The sequence below is a fragment of the Heptranchias perlo genome, chromosome 4 (assembly GCF_035084215.1).
Source record: "Heptranchias perlo isolate sHepPer1 chromosome 4, sHepPer1.hap1, whole genome shotgun sequence".
In the NCBI taxonomy this organism is placed as follows: domain Eukaryota; kingdom Metazoa; phylum Chordata; class Chondrichthyes; order Hexanchiformes; family Hexanchidae; genus Heptranchias; species Heptranchias perlo.
Window position 1 is genome coordinate 23,783,723 of NC_090328.1, and position 26,963 is coordinate 23,810,685.

General features: G+C 41.0%; 2 protein-coding genes across 7 annotated transcripts in view; one reads left to right on the forward strand and one right to left on the reverse strand.

Annotated features, from left to right (window-relative positions):
* The window catches only part of snx25 (sorting nexin 25), a 262,889-nt gene extending 249,859 nt beyond the window's left edge, over positions 1 to 13,030 (forward strand). For all 4 annotated transcript variants that reach the window (XM_067982600.1, XM_067982602.1, XM_067982599.1 and 1 more), the window contains 2 exons: positions 5,721 to 5,821; positions 12,406 to 13,030. In XM_067982600.1, coding sequence (XP_067838701.1) covers positions 5,721 to 5,821; positions 12,406 to 12,501 — 197 coding nt within the window. In that variant the 3' untranslated portion in view covers positions 12,502 to 13,030. The remainder of the gene's footprint in view (positions 1 to 5,720; positions 5,822 to 12,405) is intronic.
* Positions 13,031 to 17,676: 4,646 nt separating this feature from the next.
* lrp2bp (LRP2 binding protein) overlaps positions 17,677 to 26,963 on the reverse strand; it is a 37,762-nt gene continuing 28,475 nt past the window's right edge. For all 3 annotated transcript variants that reach the window (XM_067982605.1, XM_067982604.1, XM_067982603.1), the window contains exons 8-10: positions 24,368 to 24,591; positions 23,265 to 23,430; positions 17,677 to 22,108 (exon numbers count right to left, since the gene is read on the reverse strand). In XM_067982605.1, coding sequence (XP_067838706.1) covers positions 22,043 to 22,108; positions 23,265 to 23,430; positions 24,368 to 24,591 — 456 coding nt within the window. In that variant the 3' untranslated portion in view covers positions 17,677 to 22,042. The remainder of the gene's footprint in view (positions 22,109 to 23,264; positions 23,431 to 24,367; positions 24,592 to 26,963) is intronic.

Here is a 26,963-nt window from a genome sequence, read left to right on the forward strand (position 1 = left end):
TACAATGACCTTTAATTCTGTCCATGGTGTTTTTGTCCAAAATAGTGCATGACACATTCAGTCATCCACTTAGCTATGCACTGCTTAATTACTGGTTTTCTATTGAAGAACAATGGTCCTGATTTGCAGAAATGTTTGGTATGATTAATATAACGCTGTAGGGTCTTATGAGAAATAAGGTAATAAAGCCGTCATTCCTGAATGTATTTGTGGGGTGGGGCCTGAAATGACGAAGTAACAATTTCAGTAGGAATTTAGGATGGGTTTTGAGAAGTATCCGAGACAATTAAGGTATGAATAGACTATGGTAAAAGCTTGCAGTTCATAGAATCGTAAAATTTTACATCACCCATTGTGCCTATGCTAGCTCTCTGAAAGAGACATTCACTTAGTTCTATTCTCTTGCCACTTCCCCATACACATTTAATTTTTTTTTCAATATTCATCCACTTCCCTTTTAAATTCTGTTTCCAACATTGATTCTGGTAGGGCATTCCATGTCCTAACAATTTCCTGCATGAAAAAATTAATCTAACCTCTCCCTTTGTTCACTCACAGAAAGGGCACAGCTTATTTTAATACATAACTAGACATAATTGTCTGGATGAGGTGTCAGAGGGAGGAACCAAACCATTCAATTCAGATACACGGACATCTTAGAAGTTTTATTTGGATACGTGTTTGATTGGTAGCTCTTTTTTGAATGTTGCAGACACATATTTAAGTTAGTTTTGTCCCAGTAAGTTTTTAAAAAAGTATTTCTCAGCCTGAGTTATTAAAATTGAGAATTCCAAAGCCACCAGAGAGAGATGAGCTAAAGAGAGAGGTGATCATCAAACCTCCAGTGGCACTGCCAAAATGCCACATTGAAGTAGGCATCCTTCAGCTCGTTTGGGGTTTAACATCCAAACCCTTGGCATATTGCCTGGATAATATATAGACAATGAACTTCTTTCCCTTTATGGTTCAGGTTGGGAATTGGGCACGGTCCGCCTGTCTGGAATAACACCATGAGGGCTCATCCTCACAAACTGTGTTGACTACATCTCAGAGAGGTCAGCATGATTAATCTAGAACAACAACTTGCATTTAAATAGCACCTTTAACGTAGTAAAAAGTCCCAAGGTGCTTCACAGGAGCGATTTTCAAACAAAATTTGACACCGAGCCACGTTAAGACAGGTGACCAAAAGCTTGGTCAAAGAGGTAAGTTTTAAGGAGCGTCTTAAAGGAGGAGGGAGAGGATTACAGAGGGAATTCTAGAGCTTTGGGCCCAGGCAGCTGAAGAAATGGCTGGCAATGCTGGAGCGAATAAAACTGGGGATGCGCAAGAGGCCAGAATTGGAAGAGCGCAGAGATCTTGGAGGGTTGTAGGGCTGGAGGAGGTTACAGAGATAGGGAGGGGTGAGGTCATGGAAGGATTTGAAAACAAGGATGAGAATTTTTAAATCGAGGTGTTATCGGACCAGGAGCCAATGTAGGTCAGCGTGCACGGGACTTGGGGCAAGTTAGGATACGGGCAGCAGAGTTTTGGATGAGCTCAAGTTTATGGAGGGTGGAAGATGGGAGGCCGGCCAGGAGAGTATTAGAATAGTCAAGTTTAGAGGTAACAAAGGCATGGATGAGGATTTCAGCAACAAATGAGCTGAGGCAGGGGCAGAGACAGGCGATGTTACAGAGGTGGAAGTAGGCGGTCTTAGTGATGGAACGGATATGTGGTTGGAAGCTCATCTTAGGGTCAAATAAGACACCAAAGTTGCGAACGGTCAGGTTCAGCCTCAGACAGTGGCCAGGGAGAGGGATGGAGTCAGTGGCTAAGGAATGGAGTTTGTGGCAGGGCTGAAGACAATGACTTCGGTCTTCCAAATATCTAGTTGGAGAAAATTTTTGTTCATCCAGTACTGGATGTCGGACAAAACAACTGGCTAGGGCTTATGGGAAATTTGTAGGAAGCTCCCTCTCTCGGCTTTGGGAACCTCCTGAAGGTGTCATCCAGGGTGTGGGTGACCTTTTAATTTAAAAGCTTAAATTAATTTGGGATTGCAGTCTAGCAGACTTTTGTTAGATAGATTGCCATAATCCTCCGTAGTTTCAGTATGCTCCGTGGCTATGGAGTCTCACTGTCATTCAGAGAGAAGAGCGTACTAACTCAAGGCGTGAGGTTCAGCTAGAGTCTGGAGGAGATCGGAGTTGTTTTTGTATAGGCAATAACATAACTCTGAAAGATTGGACTGAGCATTGACAGAAATCCCAAGGCATTAGTCTTGGTTGTCTTCTGGAAGGAGAGAGTCCTGAATGCCATGTACTCCAAGAAATGGACGTGTTGTGTATAGGAGCTTTACCAGCTGAATCAACAGGGTGAGATGGTTGAGACTGGGTCTGTACAGGCAGCTATGTGTAAGGGACTATTGGAAATTGGTGCCAGGCCCAGGTCTAAAAATGGATGAATAGACTCTTTAGATCCTTCTACTGTGAAGAGAGGGGATATATGAGGTGGCCATTGTCCCATCAAGCCTTAACCAGGCTGTAGGATTGGGGGTAACCAGTTTTGGGTATTTAGTGGATCCTGCCTCAAATCAAGGGGCATTCCTGTTGGAGGCAGGCTTACCACAAGCAATGTTCATGGTTGTGGTTTGATACGTGGACAGAGACTCAATTATAAATCCAGAAGCTGCAGATGCGTTTGAAGAAACCTCTTTTGTTACCTGTCTGAGGACGTCTATAGGGACAATTTTTCTGGGTTTAGTGACTGAAAATGGGTGCTATGCATATGAAAATAGGCCACAAATCCTTTCCCCCCGTTCTGCACATGAATAGCACTGCCCAAAATTTTCTGTACGGCTTTGCAGAGTCGAAATGATGCAAGAAAAACCTGGCGCAACAGATTCCAGAGTATCTTGTCTTAAGTGAAGGCTGGTATTGTCAAGAAAGGCCTTTATTTTTCACTTCAGAGATTGTTGCAGAATGCTGTAGCTCTTTGATTCACTAATGGAAGATCAGTCTCGTACAGTGGTTCCCTTCTCCTCCTCCACCCCCCCCAACCCGCCCAACTTTACACCTCCCCCCACCCTTTTTGGGAGATGGCTTGTTTGACGAAGAGCAGCAACCAGAATTATTTATTATGCCAACTGGCAGTATCATAACAATGCATCCAAATTGCTAACAGCTCTCAATGAACTCTTGATGAGTTTAACAGAAAGGTGGGATTATTGTGCTCAATATGTATTCAAGAAGAAATTGCTAGCGTACTGAAGATCTATTGCAGGTAACTTTCCATTACATTATGGATGATTTCTACTTCTGTTGTGGAAGATTCAATGAATCTCCATGTTTGTTTGAAGGACATATGACTGGAAAACAAAAGCCTCCTGTTGCTCCATGCCTCTTTAATCAGCCATGGGCCTTTAGGGCCTGATGTGTGCAGGAACTTCCTGTCAGTTTGGTCATCTGTACCAATTCTGCTTTGTTTCTCGTTGAAGCAGTTTTGCCATGTCTACTTCTCTCTCCTTTTGTTCTAAAAGGACTAGGATGATTGATGATCACCATTCTCGGGAAAATCTTGCTGCAAGGTCAGAAATCAAATAATTTGAAATTCGTCAGGTACTGAAGACATAATCTGGAGTTGGGGAGAAATGAACCAATAATTCAGCATGCTGGCTTCCATTTTTATACAGGATAGGAACAGTCAGTTACATCTCGACAAACACACTCATATCACCACCTGCAATATCGAGCACGTGTCTCCCCAGTTGGACATGGATAGATCGGCAATGCCGCTAGTGCAGTAGAGTGCTCCTTTAGTTAAGGCACATTATCAGTACAGATAGAGGGGGCTTTACTGCACCCCATGCTATCATTCAATGTTGTGAAGCATTTTTGTCTCCGATGTATCATGATTTGTTCTGTCACAGTACCTATTGGATTAAAAACCAGGTTCACTGAATGAGAAATGGCCTAGCATACTCTGATACGTTATTGTCTGTGCAGAGAGTTCAGTTTATTAAGTTAAAATACCAACTCCTATGGATTTTTGGGTCAAACCGACAGGCATTTAATTCTTTGTCCGGTATCACTTTTTGAAAAGTATTCCTCAGCCTGTCTTGGAAAATTAATTTGTCCATCTGAAGCCAGCAGTGATAGGTCAGAGAGACTCTGTGAACTGCCAGCAAGAAAAACACAAGGTTAATATTTACATTGCAGCCTGATGCAGTAGACACAACTGTTACTTTCCACCAACTAGTTAACAGTGACTATAAAATCTACAATGTGTTATTGCTCCTCTTCATTTATCCATTTACTGTTCAATAGATCTGAGAGTTTACTCAAATGTTTACTCTATCATCTTCCAAAGTCATGGAAGATCGCTTGAAGGCATGTGATATTATTAGAACCTAAATATAGTAACAAGGGTTTTCTGTTCAATCGGTGGGCATGCAATAAATTACATGGATATCTCTCCAGGCCATAGGCCATTGGGAGTGAGTTTATCTACAGAAGTGGTCTGATACACTGAACTTGAGAAATCCAAAAAAACTGTAAAGAAAACACTTGCATTTATGTAGCGCCTTTCCCTTGGGACGTCCCAAAGCCCTTTACAGCCAATGAAGTACTCTTTGTTTTAAGTGTAGTCACTGTTGTAATGTAGGGAAATGTGGCAACCAATTTGTGCACAGCAAGGTCCCACAACCGTCAATGTGATATATGTTTAGATAATCGTTTTTAGGTGACGTTTGTTGAGGAATAAATGTTAGTCAGGTCCACAGGAGAACTCCCCCATTCTTTTTCCAAAAGCGACAGGGAAGATGGACTCTCGATTTAATGTGTCATCTAAATGACGGCATCTCTGACAGTGCAGCACTCTCAGTACTACATTGAAGTGTCAGCCTAGATTGTATACTCAAGCCTCTGGAGTGGGGTTTAATTCCACAATCGTCTGACTCTTGTCTCTTTATTTTCTCTCTACATTTCATTTTAACTTCAATATAATTCAATTCCATCTAGTTTTTAACCCTTTTTTTGATATTTACATCAAATGTTTAACTTAATTTTCTTCTGCTCGCTCCCTGCTCCTATCATCCAATTTGGAGGTGGCAACAATATTTTACTAAAATGTTTTAATTGGTTAAAAATCAGCTTTAAATTACAGTTTACCAGTCTATGAAAAGCCTGGATTTGGAAGATTAACCCATTGGTATCATACCTGGGACCAGGACAATCTTTGACACAAACATTGTGTTCAAATCTGCAAGTTCTGCTGCTGTTGAATAATCTCAGTGCTGGATTTGAATGAGTAAATTTGCCAACAGAGCTCAGAGTTTAAAAAAATTCCACAGCAAATTGAAGAAGTGCCAATTTTACTAAGGGGGAATGATGAGCATATAGTTTGCTGGGCACAACAAAACTCATTAACCTGTGAGTTAGTTCAAATTATCTCTTAAATTCTGTGTAGCCGATTGCAAAGTCTCAATTGTGTTGTTTCGTGAGCCTTTTGATCAATCCAGAATTACCTTTGCCTTTAATTACAGCTACTGACACTGATGGAAGAAGGTGGCCTTTGGTTATTAAACCCAACCAGTGGGTTTAGGGGAGATACTCTTAAGTTTGTCAGACTTGTCTATTATATTTTTTTCCTTACGGCAGTCTTCCTCGTGAATGGATCAACTGTAAATCCTGTGACATTAGCCAAGAGATACTAGTCACCTCTAACGTATTCTTTTCCAGATGCACTGCAGAACCTGGTCGGACAGCAGAATGCACGACACGGGATCATTAAAGTTTTCAATGCGCTACAAGAATCCAGTGCCAACAAGCATCTCCTCTATGTGAGTAGGAATTTATATAGAATGACAAAATCTACAGCACAGAAACAGGCCATTTGGCTCAACTGGCCTATGCCGGTGTTTATACTCCACACGAGCCTGCTTCCCACTCTAATTACCTCTTCCCATCCTGCGTCCTGTATCCATCAATTGCCTTCTCCCTCACGTGCATCAAACTTCCCCTTAAACATTATCTGCTTCAACCACTCCACGTGGCAGCAAGTCCCACATTTTCACCACTCGCTGTGAGAAGAAATTCTTCCTAATTCTTTATCTGATGTGTTAGTGTCTATCTTATATTAATGCCCCCTTGTTCTGGACTCACCCACAAGTGGAAACAGTTTCTCCACCTCTACCCTATTGAACCCCTTCATAATTTTAAAGACCTCTATCAGGTCACCTCTTAGTCATTTTTTCCAGAGAAAAGAGCCCCATCCTGCATAATCTTTCCATGTAGTTGTATCCTCTGAATTCTGGTAACACCCTTGTAAATCTTTTCTGCACTTTCCCCAGTGCTTCAATATCCTTTTTGCAGTATGAAGACCAGAACTGCACACATTACTGCAAGAGCGGCTTAACCAAGTTTCTATATAAATTTAACATTACCTCTCTGCTTTTGTATTTTGTTTTTCTAGAAATGAACCCCAGTACTTTGCACCTTTTATGGCCTTATTAACTAACTTGTGTTGCTACTATTAGTGATTTATGTATCTGTATTTCCAGATCGTTTTGCTTCTTTTGGAATAAGTGGCCTCCTTATTCCTCTTGCCAAAATGAATCACCTCACATGTCACTATATTGAATTTCATTTGCCATTTATCTGCCCACTCTGCAAGCCTGTATTTTGGTGCAGTCTTCCAATTATTAACTATACCCCTCCAGTTTGGTATCATATGCACATTTTGACACCAGGCCTCCAATTTATGAGTCCAAATCATTTCTGTATATGGTGAAGTGATCCCAGCACGGATCACTGCAAGACACCACTTCCCACTTTCAGTTAGTCTGAGAATCTTCCCTTTATCCTACCCTCTCTTTTCTGTTTTGTAGCCAGCTTTCAATCCATTCTGCTACTTGGCCCCTGGCTCCACATGCCCTGACCTATGTCACGAGTCTCTTATGTGGCACCTTATTGAAGGCCTTCTGAAAGTCCACTGCATTGCCCTTATCTACTCTTTCTGTTATGTCCTCAAATAATTTAATACGGTTGGTTAAACATGACCTTCCTTTTAGAAATCCGTGCTGATTATTTTTTATTATATTCTCCGACTCTAGATGTTTTATTATCTGATCTTTTAGCAAATATTCTAGTAACTCTCCTACTACTGATGTTAAGCTAACTGATCTATAGTTCCCTGAATTTGTGCAATCTCCCTATTGCTTTTTTATTTGAATTCTCATATATGGATACTAGTGCCTCTGCTATCTCCTCCCTAGTTTTTTTAAGCACTCACAGATCCCCAGGTCCAGATGCCCCACTCTCCTCCCCACTTCCCCGCCCCTGTTGCCTCATGTTGGTGCAACACCTGAGACGTCCAAATGAAATCAGCTGCTACTTATTTGGAGGAATTTGGCTGGATTTTGAACTCCGACCTCTCAATCTGTGACACTGGTGCATTTTTCTACCAGCGACTTGCCCAAATTCTCAACTACCCACCTTTGAACAGTAATTCAAATGACAAGTGAGCACAAAACAAGCAATAGCAAGATCCTGTGTGAGCCTTGCATGGTTGGGTTGGGGTTGGGGTTCAGTATTTTAATTGAGTTGGAAGTACTCTGTATGGTGGAGGTACTAAATGTGGTTTGTTATTGGGGGTGGGGAGGGGAGAAAGTTGTATCCCCAGAGATAGTTATCAGACTATCTTCATGGAAATGCACAACCATTATGAACAGCATTAAAGACACCCAAGGCCACTGATGTATGGTTTCTCAAAAAGGACAAAATTGCAAAATTCCATCCCTGAAACAAAAGTAAAAATTCTGGTATCCCATATAATAAAGATGGAATTTGACTTATTTGGTAACCACGTAAATCTGGAGACAGCTGTTGTGAAGTCTAAAGTGGTGTCTCATCCTCCTGATTGTAATATCCATATCAGTAGCATTAAGGATGTAATGGGGAGGAGCCAGATAATGTGCTTTGAAAGATAACTAATCAGAAGTGATGGGGGAGGGAGCAAATTTTTAGTGGCTTAGAAAGTCAGGGCAAAAATGCTGCCTCTTTCGCACCCTCTATCATTGAGCTCCATCCAACTTTGCTCTTCTGCACCTTACCTGATTTGTGCTGCTGATACGACAGAAATTGGAGGGGAAAAAAAAAATATGGAGAGGGTGGGTGGGTTAACGCAGCTGGAGGTGGGGCAGGAGGGTATATACATAACATATTCAGTTATTTGTTAAGTATATATAAATCCTGGGGAATACTGCAGCACCACAGAAACTGGAGACCATTTTTACCACCTAATACCGGCTCCACTTTCTCTTGACAAATGGCCATGGTTCCAGTTCTTTGCAGTTGAATCTGTTAACCTGGCATCTATTTAAATTGACGTGGTGTAATTGTTTATAGTTGTAATATGGAAATGTCAGCCACTCTATCTTTAGGAAATGATGTACTGTCACTTTTAGCTGTTTAAACTGCAGTTAAGCTGAATAGGAGCATGTTGATTAGTAACACGATTAAAGGGACATTTGTGTTAATTGCTGGAGTTCTAAAGGCCTGAGGCTATGTTTTTTTTATACAGAAATCCAAGTGACTAATAATGCATACCATGAGTTAATGGCTTAATTAAGGAATAAAATAGTTATCTTTCTATTTCTGATTTGTGTATTGCCCAATGTTTAAATATATAAAGGTGGTCTGCAGACTGTAAAGATATGAAAAATTTGCAAGACAATATCATTTAAAGGAAAAAGTAGTTTTGAATGATACTTCAAATGTGACATAATTAAAAAGACAGAGATGTGTGAGAAACTTGAGGCTGACAAAGTCACTCGTGGCTGTGTCATTTGTGGGTGATCTGGCCAACCTGCCACTGTTTTCAGCTAATCATGCCATGTCCTCTGTATATTTAGTATTTTTGTTCGTCTATGCCAGGCAAACAGGATAACCTGCCAGTTGTGAAAGGTGATAAATCTGGAGAGAGTGGTAGCTGGTTTATATTCTGCCTCAGACCTTACCCAATATTCGGTTTTGAAATAGGATGAATTTGCCCTAAGATATTTGTAATGAACATGTTACGTGTGCTATTTTGATACGTTCATTTTAACCACTCAGAATACCCTCCCATCCCTCAGCTGTGATGCACCTTGGCCGTTTTTCTATGTTAAAGGTGCTATTTAAATGCCATTGACCTCTTTCAGAATTCTGCCTATGTTGTTCTTCCAGTAGTCAATGAATGGCGACCTGGCTCAGCTTTCTTCCCAGGGAAGTTCACCACCTCCATGTAGACATAACATAAAAGGGAAATGCCAAAATTAGGTGGTCAATAAGGAATCACAGGTGCAGACCTCCATTCTGCCAAACTATGTTTGTCTGTTGGTACATAATCATGCAGCACCACCTGATAAATTTCCATTTGAGACCCATTTGATAATGATTCTTTGTGTGCTCAGGAGAACCATTGCCACACCAGAAACTCATTAAAATAGCCCTAACCCGGTTATGGTTAATGACTGGTCACCAATTGATTTCTGTTAACAAAGGTACACACAAACTCATCACCCAGAATCATACAGCACAGAAGGAGACTATTCGGCCCATTGTACCTGTGCCAACTCTTTGAAAGAGCTATCCAATTAGTTACACTCCGCTGCTCTTTCCCAGGAACCCTGCAGTTTTTTTCCCAGAATTCTTACAAATGTGATTTATTTAATAAAACCCAGAACAGAGTGTCATAGAATACTGAGACACATTTCCACCTTGACCATAAGTTATTTAGTTGCTGAATGTCTTACTAACGCACACTGAAATTAAAAATATTTTGATGTGGTTCCCCCAAGTATTCACAGGAAGACTGAAGCACAGATCCTGTCGGGAGGCTCACAGAACTTACTCCTTCAGTTCTCCTATCCATTTGCTTGGTTAAATCTGAACTTTAAAATTAATGTCATCTGATCTACCGTACAGGATAGAATTTTAACCAAATGTTAAACACTTGTATTTCTGGACTCGTAACACTGAATTGCGCTGCTGCACAATTAATATTCTCAAAGCTTTTGATAATTTTTAGAGAATAAGAACCATAAGAAATTGGAGCAGGAGTTGGCCATACAGCCCCTCGAGCCTGCTCCGCCATTCAATAAGATCATGGCTGATCTTCAACCTCAACTCCACTTTCCCGCCCGATCCTCATATCCCTTGATTCCCTTAGAGTCCAAAAATCTGTCTATCTCAGCCTTGAATATACTCAATGACTCAGCATCCACAGCCCTATGGGGTAGAGAATTCCAAAGATTCACAATCCTCTGAGTGAAGAAATTCCTCCTCATCTCAATCTTAAATGGCCAACCCCTTATCCCGAGACTCTGTCCCCTAGTTCTAGAGGGGAAATAGCATCTCGGCATCTACCCTGCCAAGCCCCCTCCGAAACTTACATGTTTCAATGAGGTCATCTCTCATTCTTCTAAACTCAAGAGTATAGGCCCATTCTACTCAATCTCTCCTCAAAGGACAATCCTCTCATCTCAGGAATTAATCTAGTGAACCTTCGTTGCACCACCTCTAAGGCAAGTATATCCTTTCTTAGATAAGGAGACCGAAACTGTACACAGTACTCCAGGTGTGGTCTCATCAAAGCCCTGTACAATTGTAGTAAGACTTCCTTAATCTTGTACTCCAAACCCCTTGTAATAAAGGCCAACGTGCCATTTGCCTTCTTAATTGCTTGCTGTACCTGCATGCTAACTTTGAGTTTCTTGCACGAGGACACCCAAATCTCTCTGAACTCCAATATTTAATAGTTTCTCACCATTTAAAAAATATTCTGTTTTTCTATTCTTCCTACCAAAGTGAATAACCTCATATTTCCCCATGTTATATTCCATCTGCCATCTTCTTGCCCACTCACTTAATCTGTCTACATCCCTTGGCAGACTCTCTGTGTCCTCCTCAGAGCTTACTTTCCCACCTAGCTTTGTATCGTCAGCAAACTTGGATACATAACACTTGGTCCCTTCATCTAAGTCATTAATATAGATTGTAAATAGCTGAGGCCCAAGCTGAAAATGACCCGTTTATTCCTACTCTGTTTTCTGTCCGTTAACCAATTGTCTGTCCATGCTAATATATTACCCCCAACCCCATGAGCCCTTATCTTGCGTAACAACCTTTTATGTGGCACCTTATCGAATGCCTTTTGAAAATCCAAATATACTACATCCACTGGTTCCCTTTTATCTACCCTGCTAGTTACATCCTCAAAAAAACTAATAGATTTGTCAAACACGATTTCCCTTTCATAAAACCATGTGCCTAATTAGGGATGAGCAATAAATGCTGGCCTCGCTATCAACGCCCACATCCCATGAACGAATAAAAAAAAACATGATGCTGTAAGTGCCCTGTTACTTCCTTAATAATGGATTCCAGCATTTTTCCAATGACTGATGTCAGGCTAACTGGCCTGTAGTTTCCAATTTTCTCTCTCCCTCCTTTCTTGAATAGCGGTGTTTCATTTGCTACCGTCCAATCCGCTGGGACCGCATCAGAATCTAGGGAATTTTGGAAGATCACGACCAATGCATTCACTATCTCTGCAGCCACCTCTTTCAGAACCCTTGGATGTAGGCCATCAGGTCCAGGGGATTTATTGGCTTTTAGTCCCATTAGTTTCTCTAGTACTTTTTCTCTATTGATATTAATTACTTTAAGTTCGTCACTTTCATTAGCCCCTTGGTTCCCCACAATTTCTGGTATGCTTTTTGCATCTTCTACTGTGAGGACAGATCAAAATATTTGTTTATGGCTGAATATTTGAATATTTGAATGGCTGAATGTGAATAATGATAATCTTGAATTTGAATTGCAGTGGGCCCTGTGTAATTAGATATTAGTGGCTGGAGGTGTGGTCACAGACTGGCAACATGCAATAGAATCTCTTTCCAAAAGGTATCCTGATCCTTAGTCCAGCAATCAGAATTGTGCAAGTGACTGGCTCTAGGACATTAGGAAACCTTGCTGTTTGACTCAGTTACTGCTGAACAATCTGTGGAAAATGGAGATATCGGCTTTGTTTTGACCAGACCAGACCTTTGATGGACAGCTTGCAATGGACACCCAGCCAACGCTGTGATTTATATCTGCTGTGCTGATGGAGCTGGACTAACAACCACCTTCCCAACCAAAACTTCATCACTGAGTCCCAGCACCTCCTGATCATGTGTGGCTGTGCAGATATATGTGGATAGAGCACCCTCTCATGGGACTTTGTATAACATCAATTTCTCTACACCAGACTGGCAGATCCAGCAAAACGTTCTGAACAGGATTTTTCTGTATTGGGTTCAGATCTGCCAACTGGATTTTGAAAGACAGGATGACATTTGCATGTTAATCTTTTCTTCCTTTTTTCCCCCCTATCTTTCAGATGCTGGTGGAGTTGCTGCTGATTGAGTTATGTCCAGAACTGCGAATTCATTTGGATGAGCTTAAAGTCTGCCCGAGCCTATCCAGCACCTCATGAATATAAGTGAAGTAAAAACAGTAATGGACCTGAAGTTTTTTTTAAAAAAACCACAAACCACAAACTTTTTTCCAGAGGGACAAATAGGCCGGGATATATTGATGTTTGTTGTTTCTCCTCACACATGACAGATGTAGCACTAAGTGAAATGACTTTATGCTTCAGCATTGCTGAACCAATGCGTAAAGCTACTTAATTTTTCCCTTCATGCTGATATCCGGTAGTTCAAGTTTCTTTAAGAAGTTCAAATGCCAGTAATTAATGTTGTGAGAAACTGAATAAATATTTTTTAAGACAACTTGAGAATTGTATTATTTTTGTTGGTGCAAACATGTGTCGTATACAAGTTGCAAGCTCCTCACAGAGGAATTTTGAACATTCCTTTCTTATGGTGACCATTGAGTAGCCTCTGTGTGCAAAATGTATGTAGATCATTGTGAATATTTTATTGTTAAATAGAGCTAGATTTTATTTTTACCAAAGATTTCAATGGTGTAGATGATTTATAAGCAATAAATTATGACAAAAACCTAAACTCTTCAGTGCAAACTTCTTTTGTGTTGCTCAAGATGTCATACAAAATGGGATTTATAACATGGGTTGTTGATTTTCATCAGACCTCTTCTTGGATCTCATCTGTAAACATTTTGCAATAGCACTGGATGCTCCACACTACCTAACACTGGCATTGCTGCACAGCTCAGACTGTTGAAAGGAAAGGAATTCAAGGTTTGTGCACAAGAGCAGCCTGGGGTGATTTTTCTTGCTGACTTTTGCCTCCCCACGGACAAACTTCCTGATTTCTCTGCAATAGCAAGGCTAAGAAATGGAACTTGCCATATGGAGATTCACAAGCACTTAGCCATGTTCTATACTTGTTGAAGGTCCAAAGTATCACATCATCCTCTTCTTTGTAACATTATGACTAATTGCAAGTGTTCGGATTTGCAGTAATATGTGAACCATTGACACAATGAGCATGTTAGTTTCCAGGTACATTTTAAATTTTGTAACTACATGCTCAGGGGACTTGATTCTGGTTCTGATGAATCTAAATTAGATTTTGGTTTGTCTGGTCACTTTGATTGTGATGCATAATATAACCAACTGCTTTAGTAATGCAAAATCACATACAGCATTGAGGCAATGAAATCTCTCAAATGCAGTGATCTATTCAATAACTGCCCAAAACCAGTCCTGATGAAGGATACAGGCTTGTACCTTTACTGGGAGAATACCAATGACCTATTTTCACTGCGCAATACTAGAGTCTTATTCAGTATTCTCTTCTACCCCTCCCCCTCAATCCCACATCACCTCTGGTCCTTTATAATTTATTTTCCTTCCTCTTGAGGATACCTCTCCACCCCCATGCCAGACACCTCTGACGGTTCTAAATTGGCCACTGTTCCCAAAAAATAATGTGGTTCAGCTCTCACTTCTGTCTTGTGGGTAACACCATCCCCCAAATGGTCAGACTGAGATCAGGAAGTGAACATGTAAAACTACATTTTACCAATTTATGACATTACAATGTACTGCACCACCAAGCAGCATATAGGAACAGGAATAGGTCATTCATCCCCTTGAGCCTGCTCTGCCTTTCTATTAGATCATGGCTGATCTGTACCTCAACTCCAATTACCCATATTTGATCCATATCCCTTGATACCATTATCTAACAAAAATCTATCAATCTCAGTCTTGAAAATTTCAATTGACCCAGCATCCATAGCCTTTTGGGGGAGAGAATTCCAGAGTTTCACTACACTTTGTGTGAAAAAAAATGCTTCCTGATTTTACTGCTAACTGGCCTAGCTTCAATTTTAAGATTATGTCCCCTTGCCCTGGATTCCCCACCAGAGGAAATAGTTTCTCTGTGTTTATATTATCGAATCTATTTATCATTTCAAACACCTTGATTAAATCATCCCTCAAACTTCGAAACTCAAGGAAATACAAACCAAGTTTTTGCAACCTGTCCTCATAATTTAACTCTTAAGTTCCTGTAGCATTCTGGTGAATTTGCACTGTACCCCCTCTTTCCATTGGTGCAGTGCCTCAAATCTGCAATTTCCTAACCAATTTCTTTTAATCCCTGGAGTGGAAGTCATCAGGTCCTGAACATTTGTCTATCTTACGTCCCATTACTTTTATCATTGCCATATTTTTACCTTTATTAAATCCACTAAGTTCTTCTCCCTGCCTTATTTTTATGTTCCCTTGTACCGCTGGTATTTTATCCTTTCTCCACTGTGAAAATGGATACAAAATACTCATTTAACAAGTCTGCCATTTCCTTATTATCCACTATAGCCTCATCTGCATCTGTCTTTAATGAGCCCATATTCCCTTTGCCACTCTCTCAATATATTTATAAAAACATTTGCTGTTAGCTTGGCTATCCCTTGCACGTTTTTTCATATTCCTTTTTTGCACCTCATTACTTTCTTTGTATCTCTTTGTCCCTCCCAGTCCACTGGATTTCTACTTTTCCTTGCATTGTGTATGCCTTTTAGCTTGATACTACCCTTACCTTGTTTGTTGACCATTGTTCTTAATTACGTAAGTGAAGCCTTTTCCATTTAGGGGTATGTACTAGTTTTGTATTGTACTAAATACATTTTGAATACTTCCCACTGTTTGTAGGTTTACCCATTAACAGTGGGTTTTACCCAGTTTATTGTCAATTAATTTCTTCTGTGGTTATGGTTCTAAAACATAATGGGGGTTAAATTTGATAACCCCCGGATCCGGTCGCAGTGCGCGATTACCCCGCACCTGGTCGTTCCGATGCAGGCAGCACGAGAGATTTGTGCTGCATCCTCGTTTGCCTGATTGTAGCGCAGCAACCAGGCCTAGTTACGATGTTCAGTGACTTCTCACCAGCAGGGGGGCCCAAATATCACGTGATTTGCTCGCACCTCTTAAAGGCAGCTTGCACCTCTTATTTGCAAAAAATAAGATACAGGTCCGCACTGAGTCTGAACGGAGATCAGACACTGCACACGTAAAACACAGATGCAGGTCCCATCTCTATGTTTACAAACTGTTGCGTTATGTTAAAACATTGAAAAGAGGTTGCGTACTACTAAATCCCACATCCTCCAATGTGCACACCTGATCTCACCAATCTGCCAATCTGAGTTTGTACCAGGCCTGCGAGAGTGCATGCACCAAGGTCCTCTGATGATTTGCTGGAGGCCTTGGTGCAAGAGGTGGACAGCAGGAGGGGCATCCTATATCCCCAGGGGGGGAGGGGGGCAAGAGGCCCTCCAGTCATGTGCTCCCGAGGCAGTAGGGGATGAAGTCAATGCCAGGCACATAGCACCATGAACTTGAATGCAGTGCAGGAAGAAGTTCAATGCTTTGACACGAGTGGTTAAGGTGAGTGAGGTCAACTGTCAAGTGGCATCTCCTACCAACTGCACCACTAGCCGCATCCACTGCTCCACGCACTACACCCACCCTCGTCACCCACCTACCAACAAACTCTTTCAATCAGTACTCAATTCTTCCAAGCAGATGCTTCCTCTTACCCTCACATATGACCACTGTTGCTACACACCCACAACTCAGGCCACACACTCTGGCAGCTATTCAACCATGACAGGCACACCACCCAAACATCCTGCAGGACATTCACCAACACACATTCTGCTTTCTTACAGGAGAAAGTGGCGCATAACAGGAGGCAACAAGTGGCAGTGGCATTTAGACCCTTGAGCCTGTTCCGCCATTCGATGAGATCATGTACTCCATATACCCACCTTAGCCCCATATCCCGTAATACCTTTGGTTAACAAAAATCTATCAGACTCAGATTTAAAATTAACAATTGATCTAGCATCAACTGCTGTTTGCAGAAGAACGTTCCAAATTTCTACCACCCTTTGCGTGTAGAAGCGTTTCCTAACTTCACTCCTGCAAGTCCTGGCTCTAATTTTTAGGCTATGTCTCCTAGTCCTAGTATTCAAGTATAGGAGAACTCCAAAAACAGGTACAACTGCATCAGCAGCCAGAAGCAATAATCCAGCAACTAACCTGTAAATCCTGCATGGTCCCTTTATATAGCGCTGGCGGGGGTCCTACAGGCCGTCTAAGACATGTTCAGCTGTTCGTGGTTATGACAATGTGCCAAAATGGTATCTATCCCTTTAAATCAGCGTTGCACAACGATCTAACGCAGGTTCTCCTTATTTTACATAATGCTGACATTCATTATCTGCCACTGTGCAAACACCTATACCAAGATGGCATCTGGCGCACGAACATGCACGTGCATTCCGGATGCCACTTTGGGACCTTAGGAGGCTGCGTAGTTCCTGAAAAACGGGCACTACATGGCCAAATTTCTAGCCCAATGCTTCTAGAAAACTTCTGAATACATTCTAGAAATTCGTTACCTTTACTGCTTGAGCTGTTCGGCTTCTCCCAGTCTATGTGAAAATTAAAATCTCCCATTATAACCACATTGTTTCTGCTACATGCTCCCCTGATGTATTTATACATCCCCCCACTACATCACTATCAGGATGTCTGCAGGAAACTCATTCCAAGGTCTCGCATCCTTTGCTGTTCCTTAACTCTACCCATAGTGTTTCTACTGCCTGATCACACTTCTGAAATCCCTTTCTACTGATGTAATTGTGGTCTTTTATCGAAGAAAGGTTGTCGACCTGAAAGGTTAACACTGGTTCTCTATCCATAGATGCTATCTGACCTGCTGAGTATTTCCAAATTTTCTGTTTTTATTTCAAATTTCCAGCATCTGTAGTATTTTGCTTTTATTTTATCAATATTGCTACTCTTCATCCTTTCCCAATTTTCTTGTTCCTTCTAAAGATCCCATAGCCTGGAATATTAGTTCCCAATCATGCCCAGCTTGTAGCCAGGTCTCTATAATGGATACTACATCATGCCCTTTAAGCTGAATTTGTGCTTCTAACTCACTTGTTTTCTTACGCATTGTGCATTTGTGTATATAGTACTAAAATAAACTAAATATGCAAACCGTGAGGGAGGGAGTTTCGTTTTTCCTTTTATTCTGGCACTGCAATTTTTCTGCTTTGCCTGTCTGCCTGCCACCCATCACTTGGGAGATCCCTCAGCTGCCAGCAGTGTTGCTCAACATCAGCTGAATGAACCCAATGTTAGTCTTTTGACAATGCCATGTAATATCTTAAGTACATTTTATTTCTATACATGTTTATGATTTTGTTAGAAGAAACACTCAGAAAAATCTACACCATTCTGGGGTTAGAAATAGAACCATAGACAAGATACAGCACAGAAGAGGGCCATTCGGCCCATCGTGTCCGCAACGGCTCGAAGAACAACCAGGTGCCCATTCTAAGCCCACCTGCCAGCACCCGGTCCGTAGCCCTGCAGCTTACAGCACTTTAGGTGCAGGTCCAGGTACTTCTTAAAAGAGTTGAGGGTCCTTGCCTCTACCATCAATTCGGGCAGCGAATTCCATACACCCACCACCCTCTGGGTAAAAACTTTTTTCCTCATCCTTCCGCCAATCAGCTTAAATCTATGTCCACTAGTTCTTGAACTCTCCACTAGGGGAAACAGGTACTTCCTGTCGACTCTATCTGGGCCCCTCATAATTTTGTACACCTCAATCAAGTCACCCCTCAGCCTCCTCTGCTCCAAGGAAAACAACCCCAGCCTATCCAATCTCCCCTCGTAGCTGCAATTTTCATGCCCTGGCAACATTCTTGTAAATATTCTCTGCACTCTCTCTAAGAGCGATTACGTCCTTCCTATAATATGGTGACTAGAACTGCGCACAATACTCCAGCTGTGGCCTTACCAGCGTTTTATACAGTTCCATCATTGCCTCACTGCTTTTGTATTCTATACCTGGGCTAATAACGGAGTGCATTCCGTATGCCTTCTTCACAACCTTATCTACCTGTACTGCCACCTTCAGGGACCTGTGCACATGCACTCCAAGGTCTCTCACTTCCTCTACCCCTCTCAATATATTCCCGTTTACTGCGTATTCCCTTCTACTGTTTGCCCTCCCTAAGTGCATTACCTCACACTTCTCCGGGTTGAATCCATTTACCACTTTTCCACCCACTCCACCAACCCATTGATATCTTCTTGGAGTCTACAGCTACCCTCTTCACTATCAACTACACGGTCAATTTTTGTGTCATCTGCAAATTTGCCAATCATGCCCCCTACATTCAAGTCCAAATCATTAATATATACCACAAACAGCAAGGGACCCAACACTGAGCCCTGTGGCACACCACTGGAAACAGATTTCCATTCCCAAAGACATCCATCGACTTTTACCCTTTGTTTCCTGTTACTGAGCCAATTTTGGATCCAATTCACCACATTTCCCTGTATCCTATGGGCTTTTACCTTTCTGACCAGTCTGCCATGTGGGACCTTGTCAAATGCCTTACTAAAATCTATGTAGACAACATCCACTACACTACACTTATCAATCCTCCTTGTCACTTCCTCAAAGAATTTAATCAGATTTGTAAGGCATGACCTTCCCTGAAAAAATCCATGCTGACTATCCCTGATTAAACCATGCTTTTCCAAGTGACAGTTTATCCTATCTCTCAGTATTGATTCTAATAGCTTGCCCACCACTGAGGTAAGACTGACCGGCCTATAATTATTCGGCCTTTCCCTCGTACCCTTTTTAAACAATGGTATTACGTTTGCAGTCTTCCAGTCCTCCGGTACCTCCCCTGTATCTAGTGAGGATTAGAAAATGATCCTCAGAGCATCCGCTGTTTCCTCTCTGGCTTCCTTCAAAAGCCTAGGAAACAATCTGGTGACTTACCAACTTTCAAGGATTCCAGTCCCTCTAGTACTTCCTCTCTCGTTATGTTTACCTTATCCAATATTTCACACCTCTCCTCTTTAACTGCTATGTCCAGATCATCCCTTTCCTTTGTGAATACGGAGACAAAATATTCATTTAAAACCTACCCACGTCCTCTGCTTCTACACACAAGTTACCCTTATCATCCCTGATAGGTCCCACCTTTTCCTTTGCTATTCTCTTGTTCTTAATGTACTGATAAAACGTCTTTGGGTTTTCTTTAATCTTACTAGCTAATATTTTTTCACGCCCTCTCTTTGCTTTCCTTATTTCCTTTTTTACATCATCCCTGTACTTTCTATACTCCTCTAGGCTTTCTGCAGTATTTAGTTTTCTGTGACAGTCATAAGCTTTCTTTTTCTGCTTTATCTTGCCCGTATACTTCTAGACAACCGGGGGGCTCTAGATTTGGCAGTGCCACCCTTTTTCTTTGAGGGGACGTGTCTGCATTGTACCCGTAGAATTTCACTTTTTAGTGCCTCCCACTGGCTTGCCACTGATTTCTCCTCAAGTAGTTGTGTCCAGTCCACTTCTGCCAAATCACCTCTAGGTTCTGTAAAATTTGCCTTCCCCCAATTTAAAACATTTACTCCTGATTTAACTCTCTTCCATAATAATGCTAAAACTAACTGAATTGTGGTCACTATCCCCAATATGGTCACGCACTGTCACTTCACCCACTTGCCCATCTTCATTTCCCAGGACTAAATCTAGAATTGCATGCCCTCTTGTTGGGCTTGTCACATACTGGCTAAAAAAGTTCTCCTGGACACCAATCAAGAATTTTGCACCCTCTGTGCCCCCCACACTGTTTGAATCTCAGTTGATGTTAGGGTAGTTGAAGTCCCCTACTATAATTACCCTTTTATTTTTGCACTCAGAAATTTACCTACATATTTGGTCTTCTATCTCCCTTTCGCTATTCGGGGGGGTCTATAGTACACTCCTAGTAGTGTGACTGCCCCTTTTTTATTTCTTAGCTCAACCCAGATGGCCTCGATTGATGATCCATTTAGCATATCATCCCTTCTCACAACTGCAATTGATTCTTTAACCAATAATGCTACCCCTCCTCCTTTCTATCGCCCACTCTATCCTGCCTAAAAATTCTATATCCAAGGATATTGAGCTGCCAATTATCCCCCTCTTTAAGCCAGAACTAAGAAAGAACTTGCATTTATAGAGAAGTCTATCAATTCCCCCAGAACAACCCAAAACATTTTAAAATGAAGTGCAGTTTGTTGCTGTGTAGATAAAGGCAGCAGCCAATTTTTACACAGCAAGGTCTTGCACATAGGAAATGTTTTTAGTGGTGGAGGAAAATATGTTGGCTCGCCAGGACATTGGGAATAGTGCCATGGGATCACTTACACCCACCTGAACTGGCTGATAGTGACCCTGTTTAATGTCACATCTAAAATCACTCCCTCAACCCTGCAATGAAGTTGTCAGTCTAGATAATGAGCTCAAGTCCTGAAGTGAGGCTTGAAGCAACAATCTTCTGTGGCTAAGCTGATAGTCATATTAATTCCAGTTCAGTGCACACCATTGTGGTGTGGCAGTATTGCTGCTGACATCACTTAATCTTGCACATCAGCTTCAAGGTTTAAACAAAATACAGGACCTGTTGTCTTAGTGTTCTGAAAAGCCTCATGTTAACATAACGTCTATTACTAAAGACTACCTATTTCTCCTCCGTAACGTCCCCCAACTCTGCCCGTCTGCCTCTGAAATCCTCATCTGTACGTTTGTCACATCCAGATTCGACTGTTCCAAAGCTGTCTGGCCGGCTGCCCATCTCCCACCCTCCGTTAACTTCAGCTCATGCAAAATTTTGCTGCTTGTATCCTATCCTGCACAAAGTCCGCTTGCCCATCAACCCTATTCTCACTGACCTACATTGACTCCCAGTCCCCACTTCTTCACATTTAAAATTCTCATCCTCCTGTTTAAATCCCTCCATTGCTTTGTGCCTTCCTATCTCTGTAAGTCTCCTCAAGCACTACACAACCCTCCACACCCACCGTTCTCTGACTCCTATTTCTTGTGCCTCTCCTTCCTTCGCCCAGCATTGTTGGCCATATCTTCAATCTTCTAGGCCCTGGAATTCCCACCCTAAACCTCTCCATTTACCTCTCTTCCTTTAAAGCCCAGTTCTTTGACCAAGCTTTAGCCCACACTCCAAATATCTCCTCCTTTGGCTTGATTTGCATTTTTTTGATTATGCCTTTGTGAAATGCCTTAGGATGTTATTCTAAATTAAAGGATAGGTCAATTCCAATTCTAGGCTCCTTGTCTGTTGACATGTCAGAAGCCTTTTAAGCAAAAAGTGCCAAAAGATCTCAAGTTAAAGTATTGCAAGATAAAAAACATTAAATATATGACAAAAATCTGATATGGTCTAAATTGTTACACTGAGAGTTTGAGATGAGTAGATGGCTCAGATCCGTGAAGCCCAAACTCATGCTTGTCTAGTAATAAGGAGTTGAAGATGTTTTCCAGGATTCACAAGCCTTTTTTACTCGGGACTTAGTGATAGTTCTGCAATTTCCTGTTTCCAAAATGACGAGGAATTAACTACATGATGAAAAGCTGTTGCTTAACTATACCGAATTGTCATAACAATAATCTACAGAAGCAGAGTCTATTCAAGGATTTCATCACAGTGGCCTCTTCTTAAATTCTTTCCATTATAACTTGAAAATGCAGGTCAGTCGCTACATCACGATCCATATGAATTGCCTTGGATTAAAAAGTATTAACAGTCAGGTTAGATATTCCTTTTCAGCACGCAGTGCAATAACATATACTCCGCAGCATTTGGAATGGTTGGGCAATAAAATGCAGTCTTGCCAGTGTCACCCTCATTCCAAGAACAAGTAAAAAGGAAGTTACTTCAGAACACTGAACATGGAGCTCTGAGTAAAAATCTCAGCTTAACTATCAGAGAGAGGCTGGGATTTTTTGCTGGCTCACACAATATTGCCACAATACCAGGACAGAAAATTACTTCTAAATTTTAGTTAATCTGTTAGGTAATTGGGAAGATGCAGAAGATGACAATTTAGTATATTCTGACTCGCTGTTCTACAGTCAGCCCACCCTCTTATAGCACGTTGGATTAATAAATATGTGCTTAGCATAAAAATCATGGAAGTTGAGGATGCAGTATCTTTCTTCTATTTTGGCTCCAATGCAAAATACCAAACAGCAACACATCCCGTTAACCAACAATACCTTCAATCCAAGAAATTAAGTTCCTTGGAATACTCTAACTTTCCACATGGGAAAAGCTAATCAAACATCCTCCTCTTTGATAGTAAGATGTTAAATAATGCTAACCCCCTTCCAGCATAAAAAAATGTTTGATATGATCCATTTCATTAATGAGGGATGTAGATTTGATCTCCTCTCTCCATTGAATTGCTGATCTTAGCTTCATTGCTGTGGATAGATATCAAGTGGAGTTCCATGTTGGGAAGGAAAAATTCAAAAAGAGCCATCTTTCAGGCACCTCCTAATGACAGCAACATTAATTGAGGTCTGAAAGCAGGTTGTTGATCCAGCTCAGGCAGATTAAGAGGAACAGGAGAGAGCAGGTGAATTTTATATGCTGAAATTAACAGTTGCTGTTTCTGAAATTATGCACAGACACACACTCAACCAAAAAGATAAGTGAAATAATTGATTTATACTTCACTTGTGGGACAGATCAACATGACTGAAGCAGCCTGGAGTCATGCAGGATTTGTCATATATGAAGTGATTTCTCATCAGTTACTCAATGGGCAGTAAATTCTGATAAAGCTCATACTGGAAAAAAAATCCATATTTAGGATGAAATTATATTTGTGCTGGTGATCTGTTGATTTATTGTAACAATATTTTTAGGACCTACCCTGCAGTAGTACTTTCTGGCTTCTACTTGATCTTGTTGTATCCCTAAGCCCAACTGTAGACATCTGCCGTAGTAGAAAGCAGCCATGGCGATGCCCTTTGTTATGTAAGCTGGCAGACAATCAGTTCCATTCGCTATCAATGGGATATTGTCATATTGGGCAACCCTGATGTAAATTTGAGACAAATTGTGAGTTTGAAAAAAAAAGTCATAATGCAATAAACAACAAACAATGCACCAATACTCTGATTAAGTGAAAATTTCAAATAATTGATGATAACTGGATGAATCCTGTAAACCCAGACACTGAAGATGGTGCTAAATATAAAGTGATAATTAAACAATTCCAGTCACCCAGCCTTTGCTGGATTAATAAATCCAATTTATGTATAAAATGCCACATGTCACATGCGATATAAATACCTTGAAGTTCTGAGTAAGCAAAATAAAATCACAAATTGCAGCTCTATGGAAATCCTTTGGTTGTGCTATTTTAGCCCACTGGTTAACACATTTATGTTAATTTTATATCTGTGCTATTTTAATGCAATCAGTACCCGTTTATTTTAAGTGAGTAGACTGTATTAAAATAGGAGAATCAGGAAATTAATATGAATGCATTAAGCAGATATAGCACTCAGAGGGAGTTAAACTCCCATATGACCAATTTTGGAACAGCATTGGCAGAGGCTCAACGGCAGGTATGTACCCACACTTTTAGTCATACATTATATGTGGCATAAGCAGACCCAGTTAGTGGCATGGAGAAAGTAACAATAAGAGGAAACTCTTACTCTTACCCTGCCAAAAAAGAGGAAATAAAAATGAATTATACAAAGAGAATTTGATTCAAACAAACTTGCATGTTAATGGCTTTTATGTCAACTATTGCTGCATAATGCCATTTTCAGCATATTTAAATTAAATTTTCCATATAACCCTACCAGCTCACCTACAATATTTTGAGCTGCTTTTGTTAGAAAAGTGGAGTTGCTCTTGACTCATTGGTCTTTCTATCCAGGGGACAGTTTGGCTCTCCTTCGACACAATTACATTTCTGTATGGTTATGTTGACAAAAAATTAGTTTGATAATTCTCATTACCTTTGAGCAAGTTCAACCGCACTATTGTACAGTTTACGACTATAGAAGTAAGCAACCAGATGTCCCTGAGCATAAACATTGCCTCTGCTTGATGCTGCCTTCAAGCATTCCCAAGCTGACTGTACGTCCTTTTGGATACCCTGCCCAGTGAGGTACAGTAAACCCAACACACCCTGAGACTCCAGACTTCCATTGCCACAGGCTTCTGAATGCCAAAAGAATGCCTAGAGAAAGGGAAGCATAAAAGAACAAAACATTTGTTAAGATGTTGGAATAAAAACAAAATGCTTAAGGTACAAGGCTGAAACAGAATTAAACTCTACGCAAAGCCAGGGTGGCCCTCAACTGTGAAAACAGGAGCCGTCACGTAAAACTACCTGCCATTCAGGTTTAGATATTGCGGTTCTAATTTTTAAAAATGCAACCAAAGGGAGTTGTATTATTCTGTGATTTAATTTTCTTTTGAAGTACTATAGCCATTGGGCAAGGATTTTCGGCTCCAGCAGAATCCCCTGTATAGTTGTTCGAGGGGAGGGGAGACACTGCACCTTCCTCAACACTGTGTTCTTGACCCTTGACGATTATCCGGGATAGGGGCAATTTAAATATTGTTGGTGGTTTCCTGATGACAATCCAGCTTTGATTGAGGAGCAGGGTGAGGGGGGGAAAATACTGCGGTAGGTCTTGGATAACTGCTGCAGCATAGCAGTATGGCTGGTGGCCTGTGAGCCTGCCCCGGATTGTTTTTTTATTTATTTTTCAAAAATTACCCCTAAATCCGGCCTTAAACTATGCAATCACCTGCGTGGGGTGCTAGGGCATAAATGGCAGGAAATGGTCGAAGTGTTCCCATTATTTGTGTGTCATTGAGTGTCAGCCTTGGCCCAGTGATAGTATTCTCACCTCAGAGTCAGAAAGTGGTGGGCTTAAGTCCCACTGCAAGACTTGAGCACATAATCTAGGCTGACACTTTAGTGCAGTACTGAGGGAGTGCTGCAATGTTGGAGTGGCTGTATAAACTGGACGACATGGACATGTTGGGCCGAAGGGCCTGTTTCCATGTTGTAAACTTCTATGATTCTCTCGACTGAGATGTTAAACCAAGGCCTTGTCTGCCTATTCAGGTGGACATAAAAGATCCCGTGGCACTATTTGAAGAAGAGCAGGGGAGTTCTCCTGGTGTCGTGGCCAACATTTATCTTTCAATCAAAAATTCCAAAAATAAATTGTCTGGTCCTTTATCTTGTTCCTGTTAGTGGGATTTTGCTGTGCACAAATTGACTGTTGTACTTGCCTACCAAACATCTGTACTTACAGTTCAAAAGCAATTCATTGGCAAGTTGTTTATACACCCATCCACATTAGAGCGGATGCATGCTACATTCTTGTCATTTTGGTTGAAAAATCCCAGAAGTGTTAGGGATGCGAAGAGCTGGTACAGTAGCTCTCTGCCTATATCCTGCACCTTCTGCTGGAGTTAAACCAGGGAGCCAGTGTAACTCTCATAGTAAATCCTTCCCCAAATTTCCATAATGTAAATGTGTATGTGTATTGAAAATCAATACAAAAGGAACATATAAAATTACAGCAGTATTCATACCAACCATTTGTCAAAAAGCTCACTTTATAGTGAGCCAAAATACTTTCATTAAGGCATTGTTTAAACTTGCAATTCTCCAGAGGTACAGAGGTGCTATTGATTTGCTGGCTATCCAACATCACCCAAGTATAGAGGTTTTGGGATTAAAATCATATAATGTTGCAGCACAGAAATCAGCCATCGGGTCTACATTGGTATTTTTCTCCACATGAGCCACCTAGTCTAATCACACTCTCCTGCTTTCTCCCCATATCTTTTAATATTCAAGTAACTAATTTCTTTTTAAAAGAATTTATGGACTCAACAAAGTTTTGTGGCAGGGAATTCCAACATTCTAACCACAATATGTGCAAAAAATGTTTTCCAACCTTCCCTTTAATTTTTTTTGCAATGATCTTAAATTGTCCCCTCTCATTACTACCTTACAAACCAGTGGAAACAATCTATCGCTATTTATCCTAATCTAGCACTTCAAAATCTTGAAGATCTCTATTAGGCAATCCCTTAACCTTTTCAACTCAATGAGAAAAGCCCTAACCTTTCATGTCTCATTTTATAACTGTAATCCCTCATCCCTGGTGACGTCCTAGAGAATTTACACTGCGGCTTTATCGTTGCTTTAATATCCTTCCTATAATGGGGTTTTCAAAATAGCACATATTACTCAAACTGTGGCCTTACACATATTCAACATTACCTCCTTGCTTTTGTATTCTGTCTCTAGATATAAAAACAAAGATTCTGTTTCTTTTTTATGGCTTTATCTACAGTGCTGCCACCTGTACAGACCTGTATATCTGCTCCATTTAAAATATTACCATATTTTATATGGCAAGAATGCTACCAACTGAGCCATGTTGGCATTCCAAATACCACTTGCATTGCTGAAACAGCTGGGAGGGCTCAATAGTAAGTATAATGGATAAGGATAGTTTAAGGGTGACATGCAGGTGTGATTAAAAATAGACAAGACTGGCAAGTATTATAAGAAGTGAA